Here is a 25772-nt window from a genome sequence, read left to right on the forward strand (position 1 = left end):
AGTTCAGTACAAAATAACACTAGCTATGGTAGACAAGGCAATGTTTCAATACTTCCAAGATATGCTAAAACTGTTTTGTTACAGATAGGAATATGAAGTATTTTTATGATTTATATATTTAAAAACACATAAATATGAATATATGAAATCTGTTCAGCAATCGGAAAACCTTTAAACATTAAGCAAGTCACTACCACATACTAAGTTAAGAAATGAATAAGAAATAGGTAGATGATCACTGTGTTAATTATTAAAATATCAAATATTCCAAGTATGTAAACAAGGTTATGCCATGACAGGAAGTTCTGCCAGCTGCAGGTGGTTTTAAGAGGTGATATTTTTGTTTATTTTTACTACATAAATGCTGAAGAAGAAATGTGTCATAATCCTAGCGCTAGTTAAATGTGAGAAAAGCTCTCTCCAGTCAGGAAAACTATTATCCTAGTAAGACTTTATAAAAGCCTGAATCCCAAATGGAGCCAGGTGCCAACCTATTTCTGGAAGTGTTGATTTATACACATGATTTTCACTTATTAAATTTATTTCAGCAAGAAAGCATCTCATTTACATTTTATGTCAAAAACAAAATAGCTTAACTGGGGAGTTCCAATATGGAATTATTATGTATGTTAAAGCAGGTGTAGAAATTGCAGGGAGTTGGTTCATGCTTAACAATATAGCTGTAAATTATCAGCCAGCCATTCACTTTAAATTATTATATAGCAAAGCATATGAGAAGGAATTAACCAATATTGCCGGAAAGCAATTTCTAGCTTGTAAAAAATCATACGGCTTCAAAATGTATTTTAGTTTCCAGAAAAGTTGCTGGTATGTGAAAGTCTCTTTCCTTGTGGCATGTAATCCCATTATGCAATGTTCTGTCAATGAACTCATGAAATTTCACATTTTCTGGAGTCCACGTCAGTGCTACTTTGAGCTCTGATCTTTTCTGTAAAAGCAAAGAAGAGAAAATGCTTGCTTGGCAGGCTCTGCTTTTTTGCAAGGTCAGCACTCATCTAACTGAAGGATGACCAACCACATTTCAACTCTGTAAGACAAAGGAGGGAAGCAAAGTGCGTATTTTCTGCTTCCTTCAGAAATCTTGTCTCACTTAAACTCCCTTCCTTGTCCAAACTCAGCCCATTTGAAGGGCAGGTTCCCAGAGAGGAAGACAGCATCCTTCATCCCTGCCATGGTCACATCTTGCCCAGCACAGGCAGGGATGTCAGCACCTTGTGGTAGTCTCGCAGAGGACAGGGTAATATTCTCTCTACACCACACAACTTACCAGCTAAATGTCGAAATCCTGCTGCCACCAAATCTTCGTATATATGTTTGACAGGATTCTGATGAGCCAGCAAAATACCGTGTAACCAGATGAGCAGCATTCTGTGTCCATGTTCTTTATAACTTTTTTTCCCTATGCAATACAAAAGCATTTGTCTATCCTATGCTGAAAACAGTGTTATTTTGTGCTTTTGCACTTTTAGAGTTACAAGAGGTTTTTAAAACCAAAGCATTTGCTCTCACTTCCTTTCTCACCCAGCAGCAAAATGAATACTGAGAAATAAAGGTTAAAAGAAATAAAAACAAATTTTATCCTAAGGCTTGAAAAGATGAATCCAATACTACTACATGGTAAAGTTATTTTTAACTTTCAGTTTTGTGTAATATGTGGAAATACACCCTGGAGTAATAGTAAATGAGTGCAAGTGTGCTGTAGAAGTATTAATTTCCTGCCACTGAGATATCTGAAAACAAAGTCACAGTTTCAGGACAGTTAGGAAGCTGGAGTGCAAACAAGGCCCTCCTGGCTCATGCAGCACTCCAGGTCCTCACTGGCGTGGCATGTGTCCTGCAGGACCCGTCCATGTTGCTCTGCTCCTGCTTTTGCTTTACAAAGAGAAAAAGGCCAAAAGGGAGAGCAGGACTGGGCTGTGCTCCTACAGCGCTGCCTCCCCAGAGCCAGGGGCGAGTGTTGTATCCATCCACTGTATTTTATTTATATTATTTATTTTTTATTATTATTATTATTTTATTTTTTTTTATTTATTTATTTATTTATTTTTTTATTTATTTTATTTCATACACCAAATAAAAACAGCACGGCCAGCATGTATCTGTCATACCCACAGAGATGAAAGAGCAGCCCTGTGCCTTAACGTGGTTTCTTTAACTTACACCTATCCATCCAATTATTTATTGTTACCTGTCCATTGTTCTTCAATAGCTCTAATGTGTTCATCTGTGAACTTCCAGAAGAGGGCCAGTTTTTTCCATTCTTGGGGCTTTAACTGATTGTATGCCAGGTTCCAAAGGGAGGAACGAATTTGCTTGGTCTGTATACTGTGATCTTGTTTGAAGGACAAACCAAAGTCCAACCAATCATCATCATGACCTACATGTGCCTAAAAAAGAAAGCAAGTGACAAACATTGTGGTAAAGGTGGGAACATTTTTCACTCAGCATGCAGTGAGCCCTGTGTGTGTACAGCAATACGTGACTACTGGCAGGAGATAAGCTCGGTGCAGGTAAAGGAACCATATTTGGATAGAAGTCGAGCTCTTTGGAAGCATGGCTTTATAGTTTTAGGACTGGAAATGACAGAAACAAGGACCTCCTGTGTTTATTGATATGTATCATTAAGAGCAAAATAAAGCTGCCTCTGGCACTTGATATGTGATAGCAATTAACAGCAGGTAGAAGTTGAGCCCTTCAGCTGTCTGCTTTACAGGCCACGTTTTGAACATGGCTGGAGTTCAGCCACAGCTGTTCCTCGTTCCTCGTGCTGTGTACCACCAGCACGGCACCTGTTCAGGCTGCTCCTGCCTTTGCCCTGTCAGCCCAGCTCAGCTGCAGTGGGTGCGAGCAGTCACCTGGCGGCAGCTGTGCGAGACCCTGGGTATAGCACACAGAGCTCCAGCCTGCAAGGTGTCTGAGCACCAGCATGCAGGCACTCATTGAATCTGGATCTAGTTTTATTGCCTGCACAAGCAAAACTAGATAGCTACCAAAACCAAAATTCCAACTAAACAGCAAGCATTTTACCCTCCAGCCTAAAAATGATGTTGCTAGGTATTCACTGATTGCCCACAACAGAATTGATGAGATTGGTGATTTTTTTTTGTTGTTGTTTTATTTTTTCCGGACATCCCTGCAAGAGCCATGCCCAGCAGCGATTTCACCCCAGCTGAGTGATGCCCAGGGAAAAGCCTGGTTCCTAGTGTAGGTAATATCAAACTACTTTGATACAGTGTATGCTAGGCCTGCTTCAGGTCAGTCTGCAAAGTGAAAAACCTTATCTTTTTCAGGATGGCAAAGCAAATAGGGTTATTAGGGTTTTTTACTAACCTTTTGAGAGCCTTGCGAGAAAAAGAAAAAAAAAAAAAAAGCAACACTCAGTTCAGTAACTAATTATTATCATGTATGCTTGAATCCATTTTTCTTGATGCAGTCACTATCTCATGCTTCCTGACACATGCAGCATGAGGTTTATGACAGACCACGTGAGAGCTTCAGGCTCTCTCCAGTACCATCTATCTTTCATGAGGTTTAAAAACAAACGAACAGAAAACCACCACCAACACAACAAGCACACACACAGCAACAAAACAAACAAAAATAAAACTGCTTTTTTCTCCTCCCTTTGCAGCAGCGCAGATTCTCTTTGCTGTTAATTGTGTGTCTAGGCAGCGGCAGTGTGGGATTGTAAGAGCAGCTTTCAAATCTGGTTAAAAACATTCTGGGAAGGGTTGGGTTGTAGCCATAAATAGGAAAAAAGAAAAAGGAAAAAAAAAATAAGGACAAACAAGGGAGAACAAGACAGCCTTTCACACACATTTGAGTCACGTGCACTTCCTCACAGCAACATGACATTTCCTTTTGTAACTAGAGTGTTGTCACAGCTGATAAGCCTGCTCGATATAATAAAAAGACAGTTGCCACAATAATGGTGTAAAACAGTGTGGTTTGGTACATGGCAACAGCAGCAGAGCAACTTCATATTCCCTAGCTGTAACATCTGAGCCCTGCCCTTAGCTTCAGGTAAAGGGACCAAGCACGTAGGTTTCTGTTTCCCTGTGTCTGTTGAGCTTCTGCAGGCAAACCAGCTGCTTTAACAACTTCACTTCTCAGGCAGTTCAGCAAACAGTGCCAAAAGGTTAGGAGCATTATGTGCTTGCTGCTATCAGGCTTTTCATATCTTCTCTGGCAACAAGTGACCTCACTTCTAAATTCCCCTTTAAGCCACTTAAACCATACTGTAACTGACAACTCTGGACTGACAAGTCAAATACACGCAACACATGGAGTTCACAGATATGGTTTTCATCATAATAATTGATCTAGATCTGTGATTTAACAGCACAATTCCCTGCAACTAAGCATTGCCAGTTTGGACGCTATAGGGCTGGAAGGGATGTTAAAAGGCCAGCTAAGTCCTGTGCTCAGGCAGGATCAGGAACGCTTATACCACCCCTGAGAGGCTCCTGCCTGGCCTGGTAAAGCAAACACTGGCAAGCAGGAAGCAGGAACAAGAATCAAGTTACAGACTTGTGAGGCAGCTTAGCAACGAGAGCGAAAGAGCAGTGAAACTCAGAGCTACACCCCAAGACTGAATTCCTTCTGCTGGCCCTGCCGGCTCTGGTGCTCACAGAACCACTTGCTTTACATAAATAAATAGTGTCAGCATCTTCCTTCTTCCAGTTCTTCCACAGCGGATGTGACAATAGACATCTCTTACTGCCTACAAACAGTATTTGACATAATACAATTTAAAATCCCCAAGCTATCTCAAAACACAACAAATTTAATCAGTTCTCAGTAAATGCACATAAACCTGTGGGTCCAAATAAGAACACAGCAACCCAATGCAAGACTAAACTATTTATGGAGCATTAACATGCCCTAAAATTAACTTTCATCTTCCTTTGAAATACCTCCCCTTCATCAAGTGTAGAGGTATAGCAGGTGTTTTGTAGCTCATTGCTATGACTGTAATTAATGGAATAAATTAACTTTCTGCATATTCTGGATGGTAGCAATTAATACACCGTGAATTCTCCTGAATGTTCAAAACCCATTTGGGATAAGTCTGACTTTCAGGGCAGGTCTCCAAAGGGGTCCTCACCAGAAGCCCACCTCCAAATGTTCCTTTGATTGTAAAGGAGCTAAAGTCAGCTCATCTCCGTCGGACACTTACCTGCTATAGAGCACAGGCAGATTCACCGCCAACAGGGGATAGTCAGTGCAAGCCAAAATAGTTACTGGCTTCGGCTGACTCTCAGCCCCTTAGGGAGGGCCATCACCAAGCAGCCTGCGTTTAAATAATCATGCCAATTTGGGAAAGAATTTTACAAATTGAGACAATCTGAGGTTATTCTAAGCCGTGTCATCACTTCAGAGCCTTGCCTGGCTCTTTCCTTGCCTTCTTTCTTGAGGTTAGTAATTAACGCAGGCCAGACAGAAGAGGGAGCTCCCACCGCAGCACTGAGCTTTTCACAGCAAAGTAAAATCAGACACCTGCTCTCCTCCATTTTTCAGCCACGGATTTTGCTGTGCCGAAGGACACCGGCCTGATGCCGGTGGCACAGTTTGAATTTGGGTCAGAATCTCTCTCCACCCCTTTGCAATGCCTGTGGAGCTCGGTGCAGAAAAATGAAAAAAAATCTGCCTACAGCTTTACTGCTGGACAGGGATAAAACCTGAACAGGGTGAAGGCTTTCCTGTTCCCAGTCCTTGATTTATCAAGGCCTGTCTTGTAGACTGCCAAAAGCAAACCAGGCAAAAGACACTCTAAGATCAGAATCAGCTTTTCCCTCACAGTTCTCCTCAGCACAAAAAAAGGATGTCTCTTACCTGTTCTGTGGCATAATACCTTTCTGCTTTAATGATCATATCTACAATTAGGGCATAATTGCTCCTTGATGCCATGGCTAGTGCAGTTTTTCCATTCTGCAAGCAGAGAGAGTGAATCAGGACATGATCTCACATATTTGAGGACACACAGAAGAAAGACATGAGCTTCGCTTACAGAACCCCATCTCTATTTTTTCTTCTTCAACAAAGCATGTCTACTAAAATTTTATGGCTTCAGCGTGGCTGCAATCAAGGCTCTCCTATGCTTTGCATGAGCTGCATCGTCTGCATTGGAAATCTACTTTAAGAGCAAACCCACATCTTGTCTTGGGCAGTAGGAGATTCTAGGTCACAGAAGGAAAAGGGAACGTGGGAATGACTTTCTCATAACAGCTGAAGGCAACGTCTCATGGACAGTGCAGACAACCAAAGGAATAAAAAGCCATTGTTTAAATTCCAGCCCAGATGACTGTTCAGTCCATTTGAGCCTATCTCAGTGACCAGCACTTTGGTGTGGAGGCATTTCAGCGGCATCTCAGGGTTCTCTCTGTAATCATCCATTTTCAGTGGGCTTGCACTGAGTGGAGATACCCCAGGTATGAGTATTCAGGGTATGCTCCACAAATCAAGTGTTAGGCATTCCAGAAAGTTAGGCCTAAAAGAAACTAACCCCTTTACTGAAAGGCTTGGTAATAAAATAAAGTATATTAAAAATATATACATAAATAAGTTCTTTTAACCCTCCAGCTATAATAAAATTCCCTGATGGATACCTTTTGAGTTCTAGCTTATGGCTCTGCTCAAGGTAGTTTTAATTTTTAGGAAATCATTTAGGAACCCATTTTTAGGAAAGCATCACACTGGAAGTCATGAATTTGTGTTTCATAAAAATCCTTCCAGCATAGGCATACATAGCAAGTACAGAGACCAGGGACTGCAAGCACTCCAACCCTGCAAAACTGCCCTGTGTTCCCTGGGAGGTGGGGCTGGAGGCAGGGGTGCCTCCAGGCTCCTGTGCCACTGTCATCCTGTGTGCATGTGTAGCACAGCAGTTGGGCACACAAGGAGCACCTCCTGGCTTTCAGTCACTTCCAACCACAACCACACCTGCAGCAGGTGGGCAGGAAGAGCTTCCAAGAGAGCACTCCCACTTGCAGCTTGCAGAGGTGTGTGTGCTCTGTGGGCTGAGGACTCTGGCTGTCAGGGTATGGAGGCCGGGGGAACACCATGTAGTCCACACAGGCTCCCCTTTTTCCTGTCTGATGTTCTGTACACAAGGATGGGGACATCTCTGGTGTCTGCGTACCAATTCATTGCAAAGGTGGGGCCCCAAGGTTCATGTCAGGTTACCAAAAACAGAGGTAACATTAGTTTCATAAAGCTTTACTCTTATTAGGACAGCTTTGAACATGGAAATCATTTTTTTAAATGATTAAATGGCTGGATTTTGCTCATGGTGTGTTTCATCACATCTGAGCTCAAAAAGAGCTCTTGGCCAATACTATATAGACCTCTGCAAGCCACAGGTAAGGCAGCATTAAAAGCAGACTTCCTTTGTAACAGCTAACTTTTGGCTGCACTCATTTTATGAAGGATGACTGGAAACATGTGTTTCCTGTATCTCTGGGAAGAAGGTTATAAAGCGAAATATAAAGCTACATAATCTTTGCATATGTAAGGAGTGTCATCTACCTTATCCGTGGTCTTGAGGTCACAGCCTGCCTTCAGCAACATTTCCACCAGCTCCACATTGCCAAGATCAGCTGCCAGATGCAGAGGAGTTTCCTGCCTCTGAAATTAATAACAGCAAATAAATACAATAAACCAAAGTCCCCCTAGGGGAAAAAAAAAATGCATACAATCTGAATCTACAGAAGATCCACAACAAGAGATGGCCCTGGCTAGAAAATACTGAACAGAACGAAAGCATTTAACTTTCCAATGATCTAACTACCGGCTTTGTTTCAGGCAAACAAGACAGCATCTGGGAGCTCTGCAGGAAAAACAGACAAGAGCTCCAGCTGGGTCAGGACAAAGCTGCTGTTATGCACCTCTAACAGATTATAATGTGAATTCTTCCTCTACCTTCTTAAAACAAGGTGCTTTGGATAGAGTGATTCATTCAAGTGCCAACTGCCATGCTAGCCTCTCAAGTAATCTTTCCCTGCTGAAATTCATGCAGAAACAACTGGACAACCTTGATTTTCAACAGCACATTGTGCCACAGTCCGTGACAGGGTTTCTTAGCCAGCTCTGCCACAATATGATGATATGGAGTGTCCAGTGAACCTTAAACCACAGTAAAATAAAATGAAACAAAACAAAACAAACTTTACAAAAGACCAAACCATTAACATAAAGTACAGGTCAAGGAACATTCAGTTTCAAGTCTAATCTTTTGGCCTGAAATTAGGGTTGTGTGGTCTTTATGCAGCTTCATTTACCCAAATAAAATCCATTTATTTACCCTTCTACAGAATGTCAGTAAGAAACTAGCAGCCCCTGGGGAATTTATCAGTCTAGTAATAAGAACGCATTTCCTATTCACTAAGAAGTGTTTGCCTCTTGTTCTTTTCTTCTACTATTTGCACTTACAGGAAAGTATTCCAGATGTCTATGGGAGAAACACAGCAGCAAATGTGGTGTGTTCTCATTTACGGAAACCTTGTGTAGGTGGACATGTCCCTTAGCACATTTCACGTGATAGAGCAACCTTTTTTAATTGAAGGTTTTGTGACTGCCATGCTTTCAGCTGGGATGATAGAGTTAACTCTGTTCCTAGTAGCTGGTACAGTGCTGTTTAGGATGAAAATAATGCTGCTAACACGTTGATGTTTCAGTTGTTGCTGAGTGGTGCTTATGCTAAGCCAAGGCCTTCTCAGCTCCTCATGGTGCCCTGCCAGTGAGGAGGCTGGGGCTGCACAAGGAGCTAGGAGAAAGATGGTTGGAGATGTCATTTCACCTTTAGATAAGTATTAAATCCCACCTTAACTTCAGTGTTGTAGAGCCATGCACCGTGACCTTACACACCAAGAGAGCCAGCCACAAGGATTCCACATAAAGTCTCACAGGAGCTCTTTGGGGAATACACGTGAAACTCCTAAATTAATCTTCAGCAGTTAAATGCACCACGAGTTGGGACAAATTACAGATTCCTTGGAGACTATTTCTGGCCAGTATGGCAGGGAACATCCCTGTCTATCAGGTGGGAGGCGGGCTATGCCTCGCATGGGCCTCAGCGGCCCTGGTGGGACAATCTGTCTCTCCCAAGGCCTTTCGGCAGCAGCCCAACAGGAACGTGCCAGGCCTCAGCACAGTGTCAGAAATCCCCATGTTTCCCCAGGGTAGGCAGGGCTCCCCTCTTTCAAACCATGCATGGGGTCAGTGGGATTATGTGCCCATTCAGGTGTGAAACCCAGGCTATGGGCGACAAGAATGGCTTGGGGCACCTGCACAGCTCCTCCAAGCAGCCTGCCACCCACTGATCTACTGCCCTGGGACATGTTCCAGGTGGCATTCCCAATGAGTTGTGTAACCTTACAAACGACAATCAGAATCACAACACACACACTGGTGCAAACAGTCTGATTATGCAAGGATAATCAAGGAACCAAGAGGCCTTAAAACGGGGGTGGAAAGACTTATTTTCCTGGAGGATAGGAAAGGTAGGTGCCATTCTTTTCTCTCTCCACAAAACATCTCTCAGAAGAGAAAAGGAGAAAAGATGTAATTGTTAATTTTCTCCATGAGATGGTTCTCAGAGCGTGGGGACAGCAGCTGTGAAGGGCCCAAATACCACAAGAAGCTCAAGGCTAGTGCCTTTGTCATGGCTCCCCCAGGCAAAGCAAAGAGAGTAGTAAACAACACTCAAAGAACAAAAACTGAAAACAAGTTGACAAGGGACCAAGCATGGAAACATGTGAGGGAGTGTGTAAATTGGCAGCCACAGTAAATACATTGTCATCAGCCAGTGGATTAGCAGAGAGGAAGGCGTCCAGAATCTGAGGGGATTCATGGTTGGTGGTGGTCTACAGAGACATGGACAATAACCTCCAGACGCAGTCCAGAAGTGTCCCACAATCCATGAGAGTGGGCAGACATGCAAATATGGAGGACTCCTCTCCCTCCACGGTGGGGGCCATGATGCTGTGGATCAGCCAAGAGGCCAAACACCATGGACTCATGTCCCCACCTGCAGGAAAATGGGCACCCACGTCCCTGGGTGGGCTCGAACCACCAGCCTTTCGGTTAACAGCCGAACGCGCTGACCGATTGCGCCACAGAGACCTGCGACATCCCTCCTGAGGGTGATGCTGTGGGGAGGGGAGGACACGCAGAGTCACAGATATTGCCTCAGTTGGCATGGGTCCTCCACCTGGCTGTGTCCCCTCCCTCCTCCTGGGCATCCCAGCCTCCTCACTGCAGGGCAGAGCAAGGAACAGAGAAAGCCCTGACACTGTGCAAGCACTGCTCAGCGACAGCTGAAACACTGCTGGGTTATCAATGCTGTTTTGGCCACAAATCCAAAACATGCATTATGTGGGCTGCTATGAAGACCTTTAACTCCATCCTGGCCAGACCCAGCACACTGAGAGAGCAGCATACATCCAAAGAGCAGAGAAATGCTCCACCTTCCATTAGGGAGCTCTGATTGCTCTTTCAGTGCACTAATCTTCATGGGATTTCATGGTTTCTTAATGAGAAAGGCTGGAGGGAACCTCTCAAATCTCAGATGACATAGCTAGGCCTTTCTAGAACTGCCATTAATTAACAGCTCCTGAGCTGACCAAGCTTGTGTGCACAGTACTAGTTTTCAGCTGGATAACTTCAGGTTATGAGAGCCCGAAAGCCTGCCAGAAATCTCTCTCCCTGTATACCTTGGGAAATGTACACTGCCAGTTATTGTGAGGGGAAAAAAACAGATCTGCCAGACCACTGACAGTCTGCACTGTGCTTACCTCTACAATCAGGTTTGAGACATTGCTGTCATGTTTTATGCATGAGTCATACCACTTGAACAATAAATTAATACAAATATTTTCCTAGTATGTAACATTTTGCTATCTGTACTTGCACAAATACTACTAGCACAGCATGTACCAGTGACTAATACATATGCACACACACAAAAATATAAAGGGGAAACTGCCTCTTCCTTTCTGTTTTTGTTTTTGCTGTTGCTGTTTCTTTGTTTTGGGGGTTTTGGTTTTGTTTCCTTTTTTTTTTTTTTTTTTTTTTTTGATACCTCGAGCTCCATTTTTATCCCAGGGGCTGGGGGGGATAAAAATCCACATAATCTCCTCTTTTGCCATGAAGTTATTATTAATTCCCAGTTTTTCTTACATGATTTAAGAAGTTTATATCATGATTAGCATCCAAGAGTGCTTTTACTACCGGCAGATGATTATTGATGACTGCTAAATGGAGCGGAGAATTCTTCTGCTGTGGAGGGAAAGCAACAAGACGATTAGGTGCATTTATTAGAAGCCCATTCAAGCAAGAAAGAGCTTCCTGCTAAAACCTACCCTTACTGACAAAATGCAGGGTGTGCTCCTGCAGGGCCGCAGGGCTGCAGACAAGGCACCCCAGGGCATGCAGCAGTGCCAGAGGTCCCACTACAAGCATCCCTCATAGTGGGCTGCTCCTGCCGCAGCTACTGCAGCTGGTAAGCAAACACCGCAGAGGAAGCTGAAGCTGCTGAGAGCACCGTGCACAGCAGTGTGCTGACACGTACAATTGCAGCAAGGCATTGTATACATCCATGCTGTGCTGCGCTGCCGGACTCAGCTGAGAGTGTGGAGTTTGGTGCAATGTTTGTGTTCTCTCAGAAAAATGAGTTTGCCCTTGTTTGAACAGGCTGGAGGAAGAATAATTCTGTGTTGAGTATGCAGCTGTCAAAATCTACTTTCCAGGAATAAACTCCTGTAGCATACTGCTACTGTAGATATCCTTCATAATAACCTGGCTTGCTGTAGTAATTATAAAAAACAAGTTATAGCTAGAAAGAAATTAAGTTTTTATATTTGAGTGATTATTCATGAAAATAACTGGGGCACAGGTCCAACACCAGTCACTATTCAACCAGCAGATTGGCAAGATCACTTTGCTTGTTGTACCTGTGACTCATCAGTTTCTGTTAAATACAGCTAAAAAATAATTCCATACCAATGCCAGACACCAGCTCATTAATCTTTATAAACCACAACCATTTCTTTGGGGCTACAGAAAAATAAATAAAGCCCGCACACAGTGCTCAACTGGAAACCTTTCCAAAACCTCAGTTACAGTTTTACAGGTTGCTTCAGCTACAGAAAGCCAGTAAGAACAACCAGTGCAAAAACAGTCTGATCTTTAAAATAAATCATCTCAGTCACATTACACAACAGGCAAAATACAATACAAATAATAAAGGATCCTTATTCAGTATTCGAATTCTCAAGGAAGTCCATAAAGACAGGGCACACTGAAGAAACAGCAGGGAAGTTGTATTGATACACACTCACCTCAGGTTTAGGGGCCAGATCAACATTGTTATCAATAAGAAAAGTAACCAAAGATAGATGTCCATTCTGAATTGCAATTTGCAATGCACTGCTGTTGTTCTGAAAGAAATATTATGGGCAAGAAATGTTTTTTGTTGTTGGGAAAGTAATAAATAAATGGTACTGAAGACAGCTATCAATAGAGAATAGCCTTTCATTTATATTGGTGTTATTATCCTCCTGTATGCACCTGCAAAAAAAGGCCTCCCTTTGGTAAAACGATGTGATTGTATGAAGTAGGCCACCAGTTACAGCTACATGTTTTTGTAAACACTGGAGGACCTTTCCGTTGTTAGCACAATGCAACAAATATGCTGAAAACATCAGTACTGCACAGTCCTTTTCAATCTTTATTGGCAAAGAGATAATTCAGCATTGTCAGCTTTACTGGGGGCATGGACTACAACAATCCCAATGTATCTCCCAGTCTGTTAGTTCAGTTTGACTTTTAACAAGCCATTACAGTCACATAACACATTAAGAAAAAAAAAATCAATAGAAAATGTTCTGTTAATAATTCTGCTAAAACAAACAAGCTCTCACTCTGCTGGAATCACAGGCATTGCTGCAAATTCTTGCAACAGGCATGCCAGGGCCATTTAACACATCTGAGCTGGACTGGAGTTCAGGAACCAGATGTGGGGAAGAGATTTGTCATCAGTTCAGGCGTATAAGCTGCCAAAAATGAGGCTTTTCAATTACCCTACATGGCTACATTTCCTAGCCATATGTTTTACTATTCAATTGACAGTAAATAAAAAAGGCCCACATCATTATTCTGTCAAATATATCTATGCTAAATTTCTTCCACAATTAACATTCTTTGCATTCCCAAATTTATATACAAATACATGTGTATGTATGTATATATACACACACCATTTTATAAAAATAAGCAGAGCAAATACACTGTGAGTACACACAGAAGAGAGAAGACAAAGCCATTCCCACAGCCCAGGATGTGCCAGCAGCAGTGTACTGAAGGGATTTTGTGTACATACGTGAGTTAAAACGTTGATGTCACTCCCTGCTTCTAGTAACAGCTCAGCACATTTTTCATGACCGCCTTCAACAGACAAGTAAAATGGTGTTTCTCCATTCTAGATGAAAAAAGAGGGAGGAAAAAAAAAAAAAAAAAAAAAAAAAAAAAAAGCAAAGCCTGTTCCAATTTAAGCCATGTAATTATAAAAATTATAAAGATTATAAAGATTATAAAGTTATGACACTACAGAGGTTATCTTTATCAGGCTCATCCAACTCAATAAAAAAGGGGAGATGATCACAAGAGAACATAATCTGAATGCTCCCAAGTCAACATTTCACTGAAATGGCAACTCACAGTTAAGTGATGGGTGACAATTATGTTGATATTCATAAAGCAAAATGTAAAATACAGATAACTATTTCACCTGTCATGGTTGTTCTCCTTCCAGAGAATATTACAATCAACAGGAACAGAAACAAAGATTCTGGGAATCAATAGCAGTGCCATGGCTTTCCAACTGCTTCCCATCTCACATTCTACCTACAAGGAGCACTTTTAATAAAATTAATTCTGCTGCATATTTATTTCAAACCTCCTCACAAGCCCAAAGTCTCCATGTCTCCAGAAGAGGTCTCTAAAATAAGCTACATCTGTGTAAATGATCTGCACAAGGATCTAAACCCTGTTTCTAAAACAGACAAAGGTTTACAGAAAATTGCTCCAGAGCTTCAACTTTCACAGAAGTGTTCATATCTCCTGATCTTTCATTGCTTCAATTTCTACCACCACTATTTCAGTAAAAATGAATTTATTGTAATATATAGCTCATGGTGGGATAAGAGTGACCTGGTTATCCACAGAAAGTAACATCTCCAGCGGGACAGATAGGTGACACCACTAGCCATGGCACAGCAGGGACACAAGCAGCATAAGCTTTATGTGCAGAAATAACATTTAATTAGTCAAATATTGGAAAAAAAAAAAAGGAGGGCTTCACATTTCAAAAGAATTCCTGTGCCTCAACTTTGGACGGTGGGAAAAAAAAAAAAAAAAAAAAAAAAAAAAGCAACAGCAACAAATAAACACAAACAGACAACCTGGAAAAGAGAGAACCCTTCTCCCATAAGCTGTTTGCTGAAAAAGGAAGAGGAGAGCCTTAGCAAGGAGTGGATACACCTTACTCCTTTCTTCTGCTGGACCATTTTCTTCTACAAATAAATAGGGCATGCAAAATGGAGAGGAGGTCATTGCATGGGGAACAGAGGACAGAGCAAGAGACATTGAAGAAGCTAGCGGAGCTGAATTTATTGGAGGAGGGACAATGAAACAGGACATGAACACGCTAGGAAAGCAGCAGAACTAATGAAGTCCATTCAGTAGAAAAAAAAAATATTCCTTTAAAGTGTAATTTGTGATCTTTTTTTTCTTTTTTTTTTTTTTTTTTTTTTTTTTTTTTTTTAAATCTCTAACTTTACTTCCTTCAGTAATTTGTGTCCTCACCTGATTGAGGTCATTTATTTCCTCCCACTGTTTGAGCAGAATTTCTACGACTTCACTGTGTCCGTTTTTGGCTGCTAGATGCAAGGCGGTGTTTCCCTCCTTGAAATTAGGGTGTCAAAGAAGACATTTTAGAACACAGAATAAACCCAAAACGTTAAGGACAACAAACAAAGCCACTTGTCCTTCTGTCTCTCTTTTATACACAGGGCAGTGGTGGCAAACCTACAGCATGTTTCAAGAGCCAGGTTTATTTGAAAAGAGCATTTTCTCATGCATATAGCTGTGACCTTGCTGGTCTGGATGGTTGTTAATGCTCTGAAAACTGCAGTGCATTACTAAAAATAAATAAACAAACAAACAAACAAACAAACAATAATAATAATAATAATAATATCTTAACTTTTAAAGAATGAATCAGAAAAAAAGCTTTTCCTGTGGGGACTATACCAAGTCCCCAGAAGTATTGACTTAAGGATTAACAGACAAAACCTAAGTAAGTATATATGATGCTGTTATGGCTTTGATGCCAAGGCAGCAATCTTTAATCCTCTTCATCATCAGCATGATTCTTCATTAGCTAAGTAAGAAAAATATGGCATACCAGTAAGCAAATAGACATGAAGGACAATCTAAATGATTATCAGGAACTGCAAAAGCTTCTGAGCTAAAAGACAGTGCTAGCATAAGAACAAGTGTAAAACTGGCTAGAAACAAACTGAAGATAGAAATTGCGAGAAGGATCCCGACCTTCCAAGAAAGGAGATTCCAGAACAGCTTCCCAATCACATTGTTAGTGGGGAAAAAAATCCAAAATTCTTTTACAAAAAAAAAAAAAAGTATGTTTGTTAAGGGATGGGTACAGCTGCTTTTAATGACCCAGCAGTGGAGTTTCAGTCCTGTCTTGTTACCTTCTCACTCTGTAGGATCACAGAGTTTAGCTCCCATGACTGCTGCTCTACACATTCAGCCTGCTAGCTGCCTGGGACAAGGCTGTCTTTTTACCTTTTTTAGTAGACTGCTTAGCACAGCAGAGATCTGGGTTGAAAGGCGGCATTTAATAGATTACCAGAAGACCAAAATGACAGCATGACTTTCTGAATGCTTGTTTACATGGCTCTATGAACACGATTTCTGACCTTTTCACCATTTTTTATATATTTGTCCTTGCAATGCCTCAGGCAAAGAAACACCAATGTGCTCAGTCCAGTAATAGTGACGTAAGGAATAAAGATATTTAAAGGTGAACTTTGAAAGTTAGTAAGACACCTTAAAATGTAGAGTCAACAGCAAATTCAATTAGATTCAGGCATTTATGCACTCCTGAAAAATCCTCACACGTTTATTTGCCTTCTGAAGTACTTAAATACCTCTGAAAAGTTAGCCGCTCATCAGTGGCACACAGACACAGCTGAGTGAAGAAAATGGAAAACCTGATGTCCCAGTACAGAGGCTGGCACCTTCACCTCCAGACTTTCCCTCTTCTTCCAACAGGCAGCATACGCCAGTCTTGCTTTACATGAATTATTAATGATGCGTATGGAAAAGTCTTCTGGCAATGGGACCACTGTCTTCCCTTAATTACCGAAAAATCATCATCCTTGTGTCATTGATGGTCCAACATATATCACTGCCAGCACAACAGCACCTGCACAGCTTATTCATACTGCTGGGTTGTGCAGGAACTACACAGAAACAAAGTAATCTCTCCTAAGCATGAAAAGAAAGCATTACCTGATCTTTTTCAGATGTGAACAGCTTTAGAGCAATCAAGTCATTTATCATGTCAACATGGCCTTTTTCAGATGCCAGGAGAAATGGCTTTCTACCTTTCTAGAAAATAATCATGGAAAGAAACAGAATTACTGAAAGCTTCCAGTTACCAGATATATTACCTATATATGCACATGTTATTCTGCATAAACATTTATATATAATAATGACTAAGTTCATCAGCAGAAAAGTATGTATATACAAGAAAAGCAAGAATTTTTAAAAAGCAAAATTTTGTATTGCAAAAAAATCCCAACACATTATACATCTTGTGTGTCCTGAAGAAAATATTTGAAAACTGATTGGAAATGGTAACAAATGAGTTACAAAGATTGCTCAAAATATTTAATTATTAATTATTCATGGTATTAAACTATTCATCAAAAGGACTGTTTTGTTAAATGTCTGAAGATGCTCAGAAGCAGACACTAATAATTTATTTTCATGGCTTAACACACTTGAAGCTGAATTCTGCAGGCACAGACCACAACAGCTGCATCTCAGAAACTTCATCCAGGAGATCTGAATTTAATACTGTACATTGTTTTTTGCTGTTGTTGTTTGTAGGTAGTTAAGACTAAACAACAACAACATCAACAAAAAACTTATCCAACTATTTACAACTCAACAGTGGAAAGTAATCCTGCTACAATAATACTGCTAGTCAGATGGTGAGACCATCTAACCAACTGTCAAAGGCTACCCGATAGTGGCCTATATTAAAAATCTAATTAAAAAAATGCAAGAAACTATAACATAATTTTGATACAGCCTCAATATAGAGAAGACTCCTTGAAGTCCTAAACCACAGAGGTTTGTTTTGTTAAATAAACTCTTCTCAATATCAGCCTGGTCACGTGCAGACAGAACTCAGAATTCAGTCAATACAAATAAAGGCTCAAAAAGAGCACGGGAAAGAGTTGCTGTTTTGGTGACAGATCCTATAAGAATATTTTTTCCTCCTGTAAAGATACAATACCCTACCTAGCTAAGCAAGCCTTCAAAGCGAGATCCCAACAGAGTGGGAAGAAAAAATACAGGCATAGCAAAACACGATGAAGACAAGGCCCTGGCACTGTTGAAATGTTGAAGCAGCCCTGTGGTAAGGCTGCATGTGGTTTATACTCCACTGGTGGAAGAAGCCTGCATTGTCAGCAATGGACAAAACCAAACCACTACTACTGAACCCACCAGAGGAATGTGTGGTACCTCTGCCAGGTATTAAAGAAAGGGCAGCCACATCTATGGGCAGGGTGCACAGGTTGATAACAGAGGAAACACGAGAGGATGCACAGGCTGAGACGTGAGAGGATGCAAGGGAGGAGAGGCGGGGGGATGCTCATGGAGGAACCATGGACCAGTGCAGAGAAACAGGATCAGCAAAAAGAAAACCACCTTGGACAGACCCCAACCCCCACTGTCTCCCAGCACCTCACCAATGGGCCAGTGCAAAGGGGAGCAAGGGAGGAGCAGCCTCTAGAGCTCACCTCAGGAAGGCAAGCAGGGAGGAAAGGTGTTTTCTCTACGTGCCTGTCAGGCAGTTTGTCACACTTGTTTCTCAATACCCAAATCAGTAATTAAATGTTTATGCAAGCCGTAATAAATTTAATTTCTTTGGAACTCCCAAGCCAAGATTGTTTTGCCCACAACAGATGCCTCACAACACGAAAGGAATAAACAGGGGGGAAAAAAAAAGGAAAAGAAAGAAGAAAAAAAACATATTGTACCCCATCAGGCTTGTTCAAGTCAGTCAGATGAAGATCTTGGAGAAAATAATCAACTATTTTAACACTGTTGTTCTGGGCTGCAAAGTGCAGTGCATTCATTCCTTCCTGAAAAACCACAAGCAACTCTGTAAGAATGTGTTTGATTTTTTCCCAACACTAACATGTTTACAGTTGATAAAAACTTGTCATCAACACACCTCATTCTTTGCCTTTTGATCAGCGCCTGCTTTAACTAATTTTCGCATTACATCCAGATTTCCAGTCCAAGCTGCAAGATGAATCACTGTCAGGCCATGCTTTAAATAAAATGAAAAAGTCAGAAATTAGCACCAAAACACATCCTGCCAAATTTATTTAATCTTTTTAATTCAGTGTACGAGCGGGGTCTGCTCCACAGGCACTAGAGCATCAGCATTATCAGCTGGCAGTGTGAGTGGGGTTCATCTCACTTAAATTACACTAGAAGCTTAGGCTCCCCCTCTCCCTGACCGAAGGCCTGGCATTTCCAGACAAGGATTTATCCTGTTCTAGGATGGAGGGGTGAAACTACCCAAAAATGTTTCCGTCTCTCCAGAAACTGTGCGATGGCCTGAAGGAGCCAGTTCTGGGTGCAGTGAATTACATTTTGGGTTATAATGTGTAACAACCCTATTTCCATGAGTCACCATGATTTTCCAGTTAGTTCTATTCTTACATGTTTCTTTCCTTCTCCCAAATTCTCATAAGAGTTTTACTTCTTCACAGTATGTTCATTCCATTTCTTATCAACTGCAATATCAATCCAACTGTCAAAAAGTACATGAATCACCATCAAATATAACATCTATTGTCATAATAATTAAGCTCTGTGTGCTAAATATAATGGAGTGTTTCCAGTAATGTTTGAATAAAGATGATTAACTACATCAAGGAATTTAAAACAGCCAATAATTAAAAGGCAATCCTTAATTAGAGTAATATTCTGAGTGTTTAACAGAACCCCAGCATTGGGGGGAAGGTTTATGTTTCCAAGCAGGCTTCAGTGCATCTGACCCAGCTATTAAAAAAAAATATAAAAAAATAAAAATGCTCTGAGTCACCTTAATGCCTGAGCCAATCTGAAAAATAATTTGCCATGAAGAAATGAGCAGTGCCTTCCTTCTGCGTGGGATACGCGCTGCCCAGGCAGTGCAGGACAATGCTCCAAAGCAAATGAAACAATGAACAGTGGGTGGCTTTCCTACACTGCAAGTGAACACCAAGGCCTGTAGCTGCCAGCTACTGGCACGGACAGGTCTCTCTCATCTGATTTTCATTTCAACAGCAAATAGCAATGACGAAACTTTCTCCCTCCCACCAGTCCCTCCAGCATGGAATTTGTCTTTTTTTTTTAATAAATAAATACTGCAGCATATGGTGGATAAGAAGATAGAAGCAAGTGGTGTGTGTGTGTGTGTATGTAAATGATTACTCTATTTTCATTACTTAGGATGAAATATATGCGTAACTCATATTATATAACAACTAAACAAATACCTTCTCTGGAAACAAATTGCAGTTCACTGGAAAACTCCTAGCTTGAATAACCTGTTTATTAATAACATGGTATATGTTTGGTCATGGCATCTGAATAAAACCCTGTGCTGCAAATCGCCATCTGGCCCAGCCAAATTAGCCATAAACTGCTCAACTCTGAAAGTCTCAGAGGCTGCAGAGTAGCCGACAGCTTTGCATTATGCTGCTCACAGCAGACAGGGGGAAGGGAACACAAGCAGTCACTTTCTGAGCTCTAAGCAGTCTCTGGATCCAATTTTTACTTATAGTGATGACTTTCATATACAAGTGGCCAATGATTAATATGTAGCTACCACAGAGACCAGGTGTTTGTGCAACCACCTTTGTTCTTACACATGCATTCAATATTGCCAGTGATCTGGGCACTGTTTTTTACACTACTGATGTGGTTTTTTTTTTTCATTCAAATGTGTGCAGTCTTGAAAAATAGAAGCATTTACAGCAACCACCTAATTTTGCAAAATGCAGGCCATAAAGGAAATATTTACCTTTATGTTTCCCCTGAGTTGTTGCTACACTGTGTGAATCCAAACATGTAGAACAGCTCACCTGATCTGCCATATCGAGTCTAGCTTTGTGATGGAGAAGAAAATCCACCGCAGATGTATGGCTTCTTGCAACAGCAAAATGCAATGCTGTGCGCTTCAGCTGAAATAAGCAATGTTTTGTTTGTCAGATACACAAAACAGCTCTTTTCCTAATGCAAATGTCAGGATTTCTGAATTCTCTGATTATTAATTAAATTCTCTGGTTAATATATGCATACATTTTCATATTTCCCCTGTAACTTGTTCTTTGTATTTCTGTTCCCTTGGAGAGAATTTAGGTATTGATCATAAAGATTTTGTGCAGAACCTGAACAGTTTAGTTACAGAGTTGTTGTATGTACCAAAATAATCCCTTGGCTGAAACACACTGTCAAAGTGAGATTAAATAATCATACACTGCCTAGAGGAGACGCATGCAGTGCCAGAAGCACCCATGTGTACTATTTTATTATATAGTTGGATTTGAAAACGTTGAGGACTAGATTTACACAATTATATTTGCTTTTCATATCCTCCTCACATTTTACTGTATCTCTGCGACACATGATGAGGTTCCTCTCTCAATATTGAGTCACCTTCCCAGACTGAGCCATTATCTATGCAAATGAAGGCTTCCACCTTGTGAACAGTGAGTAATTTTAAACAGATGAAACAGCTCAAGGCTTACCAGAAACATTTAATTAATTTTTCATTAAGGTAACTGATGGTGTGAATCTAAAAGAGATTGGTTAAAATGAATTAAACCTTGGTGGAAAGAGTTTCAGTTATAATTAAAGTGACCATAATTGGATTTAACATAACTCACTGAGAGTTTCCATATGTGACATAAGCATTTAACTTTGAAAGTCAGTTTGGATTTGTTCTGTTGTGCTTCTATGCAGATCAGCTGACTGATTCATTTATAACTCTAAATGTACAGCTATATGAATTAAAAACATAAACAGGTAGGATTTATGCCAGGAAAAAAACGCTTGCACAGAAATAGTTTTATCAGCAAAACTAGCTAAGTTTTGGCAGCCTTGCTTATTTGGCTTGGAAATACAGGGGTTGGAAAAATCAACATAAATGCAAGAGCTGTTCTGCCAGTATAAGCTAAGTCCCTGCTACGAGCACCAGTCAATGCAAAATATCCAAGCACATATCATACTAAAGACCTGATTTAAGGATGAGAGAGTAAAGATTCAGACTCCTGGGCTGGAACTATATTTAGTTTAATTTCCCAAATTCTGGAAAACAGTAAGGAAGCAAGAATATTTTGAGTGACTGGGCTCTGTGGTCACCTGCTGTGTATTCATAGAAGTATGCAATTAATTGGTACATGGTCACTGTTCAAGAGTGAGTTCTACTCAAAATAAATCTTTATCTCCATCTCTTTTTCACAAACAAAACAAGGAATGCAGCTTTACTTTCTCCTTGATTCCCCAGTAGGGTGAAATGCAGGTAAGCACAGGAAGCAATGTTTTTGCTTCTATGAGTAAAGTAATGTTAGGATGTTCACAAGCAAGGGAATTATACATAGCCACTGAGAGCAAACCATTCTCCTCAACTCCTGCATAAATACTGGGGACCTCTGTGTTGTTGTCCAACTACCTCTGACGAACAGCACTCTACTTAGTTACTGTGAAATGTGTGTGTCCTCAGACTTTGGAGCTGGTATCAGCTAAGAAATGTGTTCTTGTCTATTTATGGCAAATCTGAAACCTGATCTCAGTGTGAAGCCAGAAGCTGTGGTAGCACACTTCTGTGGTTCCATGCACAATGAGCAGTAACACTTCACACCAGCATCTGAAGTTTGTAATATTAGCAGCACAGTTTCATTCTCAAAGTGACTGTGAGGTTAAGTCCTCCCCTTCTGAAAGATGGGGAAACCCAAGGAATTAATTACACAAGAAGGCAGTCAGTAACAGAGCAAGGGCCACAATTTAGAGGCCCTTAGGTCCTAATTTTATGCACAGCCTAGTGGCTAAATGCAAAAACCTGTGAGTTATGCTGCATGAAATCCTACAGTCCATACCAGACACATGAAACACTGCTTAGTCATCTTCAGGATTGGGACCCACCCAACTCTAGCCTGCTGTGTGCCCGCTACGCAACCCCCTGAGCACCGCATTTTGGGCACTTTATACTCACAGTATCTACAGCGTTTATATTAACACTCTTTTTAAACAGCTTTTCCATGGTTTCCAAATTGTTCATTTTTGCAGCACGTTGAAATTCTCTTTCATCTGGTAATACTGTATAAAGACATTCAAAATATATATAAATTACTAAAAAAAAAAAAGCCTTAACAAACTTAAAGGACAGATACCGTTCTTTCTTCTGTTATTTGTCCTGGTTTCATACTTTCTGTGAATCATTTGCTTTTCAAAGTGGAAGTGTTTCAGGATTATATTTTTTTCTTCTAGAGACATCTGGCTGATGTTTCTAGTCTAAATTTTTAAGTGCAAACAGAAGTAGGCTTTTCACAGCACAGACTACCATTATTTGCACTGCTCACAGGAACAAGAGTTCATTTATGAAGCTTCTGCCATCAAAATGGGTCTCAAGGCATTTTATAAACCTAACAATGAACAGTACAAACTCTAGCATTTATTTCCTATTCTTGGAAAAGCTGTTATTTCACAACAGAGCGCACCACCAGAATACATTAAAATGTGTAGCAGTGACCATGCTTCAACTGTGTAGGAAAAGAGCAAAACAAAATAACAACAATGACAAAATAAAAACAGACAGAACAAAACCAAACAAAACTAAACCAAAACAACAATTAAAAAAAAATAAAAAGGAAAAAAAAAAAAGGGGGGGGGGGAGGTCTACAGGAAAAAATTGTGAATAGTTGAACTCAAAATTTGGCCTGAATGGGGAATTTACTATTAAGTTGGGACCATCCTTTAATGTTTCAAGCCGAAGATGAACATCTGTTCAGCCAGTTGAAGTAGCTGTAGCATGCAAATGGACAGCTGTAACAAAACACCTTCACAAAACTCAACAAATATCTAGTGACCTTGGAAAATAACATACCAGTGTCTGATCATGAATTTGGCCAACTTAGAGGTCAGACTATTTCCCTATCAGCATGTTTCTGCCTTAACGTTTAATTCAGTACTTGAGAGAAATTATGGTATCAGTTTTAAGATATTCTTAATTCAGTAGCATATCACACTCAAAATGTTTTTCTTTTAGATATCTTCTTTCTAGAATATTTTGACATGAAAGCTAAGAAGGCTGCTTGCCTAATGACATCAACAAGGAGGACAGTATTCACTGTCGAACTAGAAACTGCAGCAATTATTTCATCCTTAGAGGACTCTCATGCAAATCTGTTCTGCTGTATTATGTCTAAGTTCATTAACAACTAATGAAAATACAGTTGAGGCTGTACGGCTGCAGAGTATACTAAAGAAAATCAGTATGGCAGTCACTTAATTGCATCTTACGCATTATCTGTGATTATAATCTCAGTGGAAATAACCACAGTTGTACTGTACAAAACAAACTAGAAACCAAACTGGACAGTTCCAAAATGGTTTCCTGCTTTTTTATGACACTAGCCAAGCACCTCAAACTACAGAAGCATCCTCCCAAAAGTCCCTTGAAATCACAGAAGAGTTTTTCTTGTCTTATAAAATGAGGGAAAAGACCAAAAAAATAAACAGTTGAACATAAAAATGCACCACTGGACTAAATAGATAAATAACAATACTGCTATAGACGACCGTGTTAACTTTCAAGCATTAAAGGCAATAACCAGCTTTCACACCAAAACAGTGGTATGTTATTATAATAGAGTGGTCATTCCCAGTTAGGGCAAAAGTCCCTTTGCACCAATATTCTGCCTGTAGCAGCAGCTGGCAGAAGATCCTTTGAGGAGAGTGTATGAACTGGACCAGGCTAAAGTGATGTTTCCCCAGAATACTTGTCTAGACTCATACAAAACAAACAAACAGGTATCATAGAGTTAATCCTATTTCTTTGATTTCTCTGTGTCTAAAACACATTATTTTCAAGTTTTCAAACAGACTGTGTGTCAAGGGAGTTGCATTCAGCTGGCATCTTCGACAAGGAGTGTGGCTGGCAGAAAAATCAGCATTGCGAACAGCAGTCTTTGCAGAATAAATGCCTCACTTGTAGTTTTCATCATCTATACCCAGAATTAAGTATTTCCACTCCCTTGATTTCAAACATGGGTAACAAATGGTTGTAGGATATCTTGTTCAAAGCACGTTTGTGGCAAATGTGGAAATAAAACTTTCTGCAACAAATAACGGCAATTAGTTACAGTTCTGCCACATTCATTGCTATTGTCTGCTGATGAACATTCGCATATGTGTCTTACACGAAGATGCGAAGATAATTGTTGCATCCCAGGGCATTCAGGAACAATCCCAGCAGTTTACTTACTCCGCCTTCAAGAAACAAGAGGAAGCAGTGCTTTTATTTTATTTTATTGTTTCTGCACAGCAAGGACAGTTTTGCTTTTAGCTCAAACAAAGAATTGATGACTGATTTTTCTCTCCTGTGTGGAAGTCATGAACTGGAAATACACTGTTAAAAATTAGACTTTATTTCCTCCCTCAAGGTTTTATGTTTCTTAGCAGTCTCTCTCTCTTAATACTTCTTAGAGAACCAAGAACAGCAGCAATCTAGACACACCACTGTGCTTGCTTTCTTTTTTTTTTTTTGCTGCTTTTGCAAAATGATTTTTTTTCATGCATGAAATTACAAGAGCATAGGGCTGTCAGACTACAGATTTATGGAAGCTTTCTATCTAAGCTGTGGTCTCCAGAATTTGGCACTTCTTGCATTATTACTAATCACTTGATTTTCAAGCAGAGGCAGCAATCCACTAACCGTTTGCAGCTGTCACTCATTTTGAGTTGTTTTCCTTCACTTCTTCCCAGAAGTTTGACTCAATGCCTTAGAGGTTTCATAAGAAGTTGTATTTTATTTTCAATTTTACTTTTGAGGTAAGTAAAAATATTAATTTTAACAGCTGATTTCCTTTTCAGACAGTCCTATCTACAAAGAATGCATACTAAGATTTAATACAGAGTGCTGAATAACCCAATCTTTCTTTTCTCTTGGGAAGGCACGTAAACGGGCAATTTACTTCAACTTTCAATTGACCTGAAAACAGAAAGTCCTCCTCAACAGAAACTCAAGTTTTGAAATACCTTCAATTTCCTCATATTCAAGTCACACTTCACAGTAGGTGGCTTTGATCCATCTTTGAGTAACAGAACAACCAAGGACTGTTTCCACTAAAGTAAAAAATGAACCGTAGATTTCA

General features: G+C 40.4%; 1 protein-coding gene and 1 non-coding gene across 5 annotated transcripts in view; both read right to left on the reverse strand.

The window, feature by feature from the left end:
• Window positions 1-25772, reverse strand: part of ANKDD1B (ankyrin repeat and death domain containing 1B) — a 28101-nt gene that overhangs the window by 1189 nt on the left and 1140 nt on the right. The window contains exons 2-15 of one of the 4 annotated variants that reach the window (XM_038171336.2): window positions 22613-22716; window positions 20484-20582; window positions 18578-18676; window positions 18381-18485; window positions 16615-16713; window positions 14884-14982; window positions 13400-13498; window positions 12360-12458; window positions 11200-11298; window positions 7549-7647; window positions 5857-5952; window positions 2210-2408; window positions 1289-1420; window positions 521-949 (exon numbers count right to left, since the gene is read on the reverse strand). In XM_038171336.2, the coding sequence (XP_038027264.1) occupies window positions 891-949; window positions 1289-1420; window positions 2210-2408; window positions 5857-5952; window positions 7549-7647; window positions 11200-11298; window positions 12360-12458; window positions 13400-13498; window positions 14884-14982; window positions 16615-16713; window positions 18381-18485; window positions 18578-18676; window positions 20484-20582; window positions 22613-22716 (1487 nt within the window). In that variant the 3' untranslated portion in view covers window positions 521-890. Of the gene's footprint in view, window positions 1-520; window positions 950-1288; window positions 1421-2209; window positions 2409-5856; window positions 5953-7548; window positions 7648-7941; window positions 10170-11199; window positions 11299-12359; window positions 12459-13399; window positions 13499-14883; window positions 14983-16614; window positions 16714-18380; window positions 18486-18577; window positions 18677-20483; window positions 20583-22612; window positions 22717-25772 lie in introns of those variants that run through there. The other 3 variants (XM_038171338.2, XM_072031521.1, XR_005261870.2) reach the window with 3 other exon arrangements.
• Window positions 10070-10143, reverse strand: TRNAN-GUU (transfer RNA asparagine (anticodon GUU)). Its single transcript has one exon. It is a non-coding gene; the product is annotated as a tRNA-Asn (tRNA).

The sequence above is a fragment of the Anas platyrhynchos genome, chromosome Z (assembly GCF_047663525.1).
Source record: "Anas platyrhynchos isolate ZD024472 breed Pekin duck chromosome Z, IASCAAS_PekinDuck_T2T, whole genome shotgun sequence".
In the NCBI taxonomy this organism is placed as follows: Eukaryota; Metazoa; Chordata; class Aves; order Anseriformes; family Anatidae; genus Anas; species Anas platyrhynchos.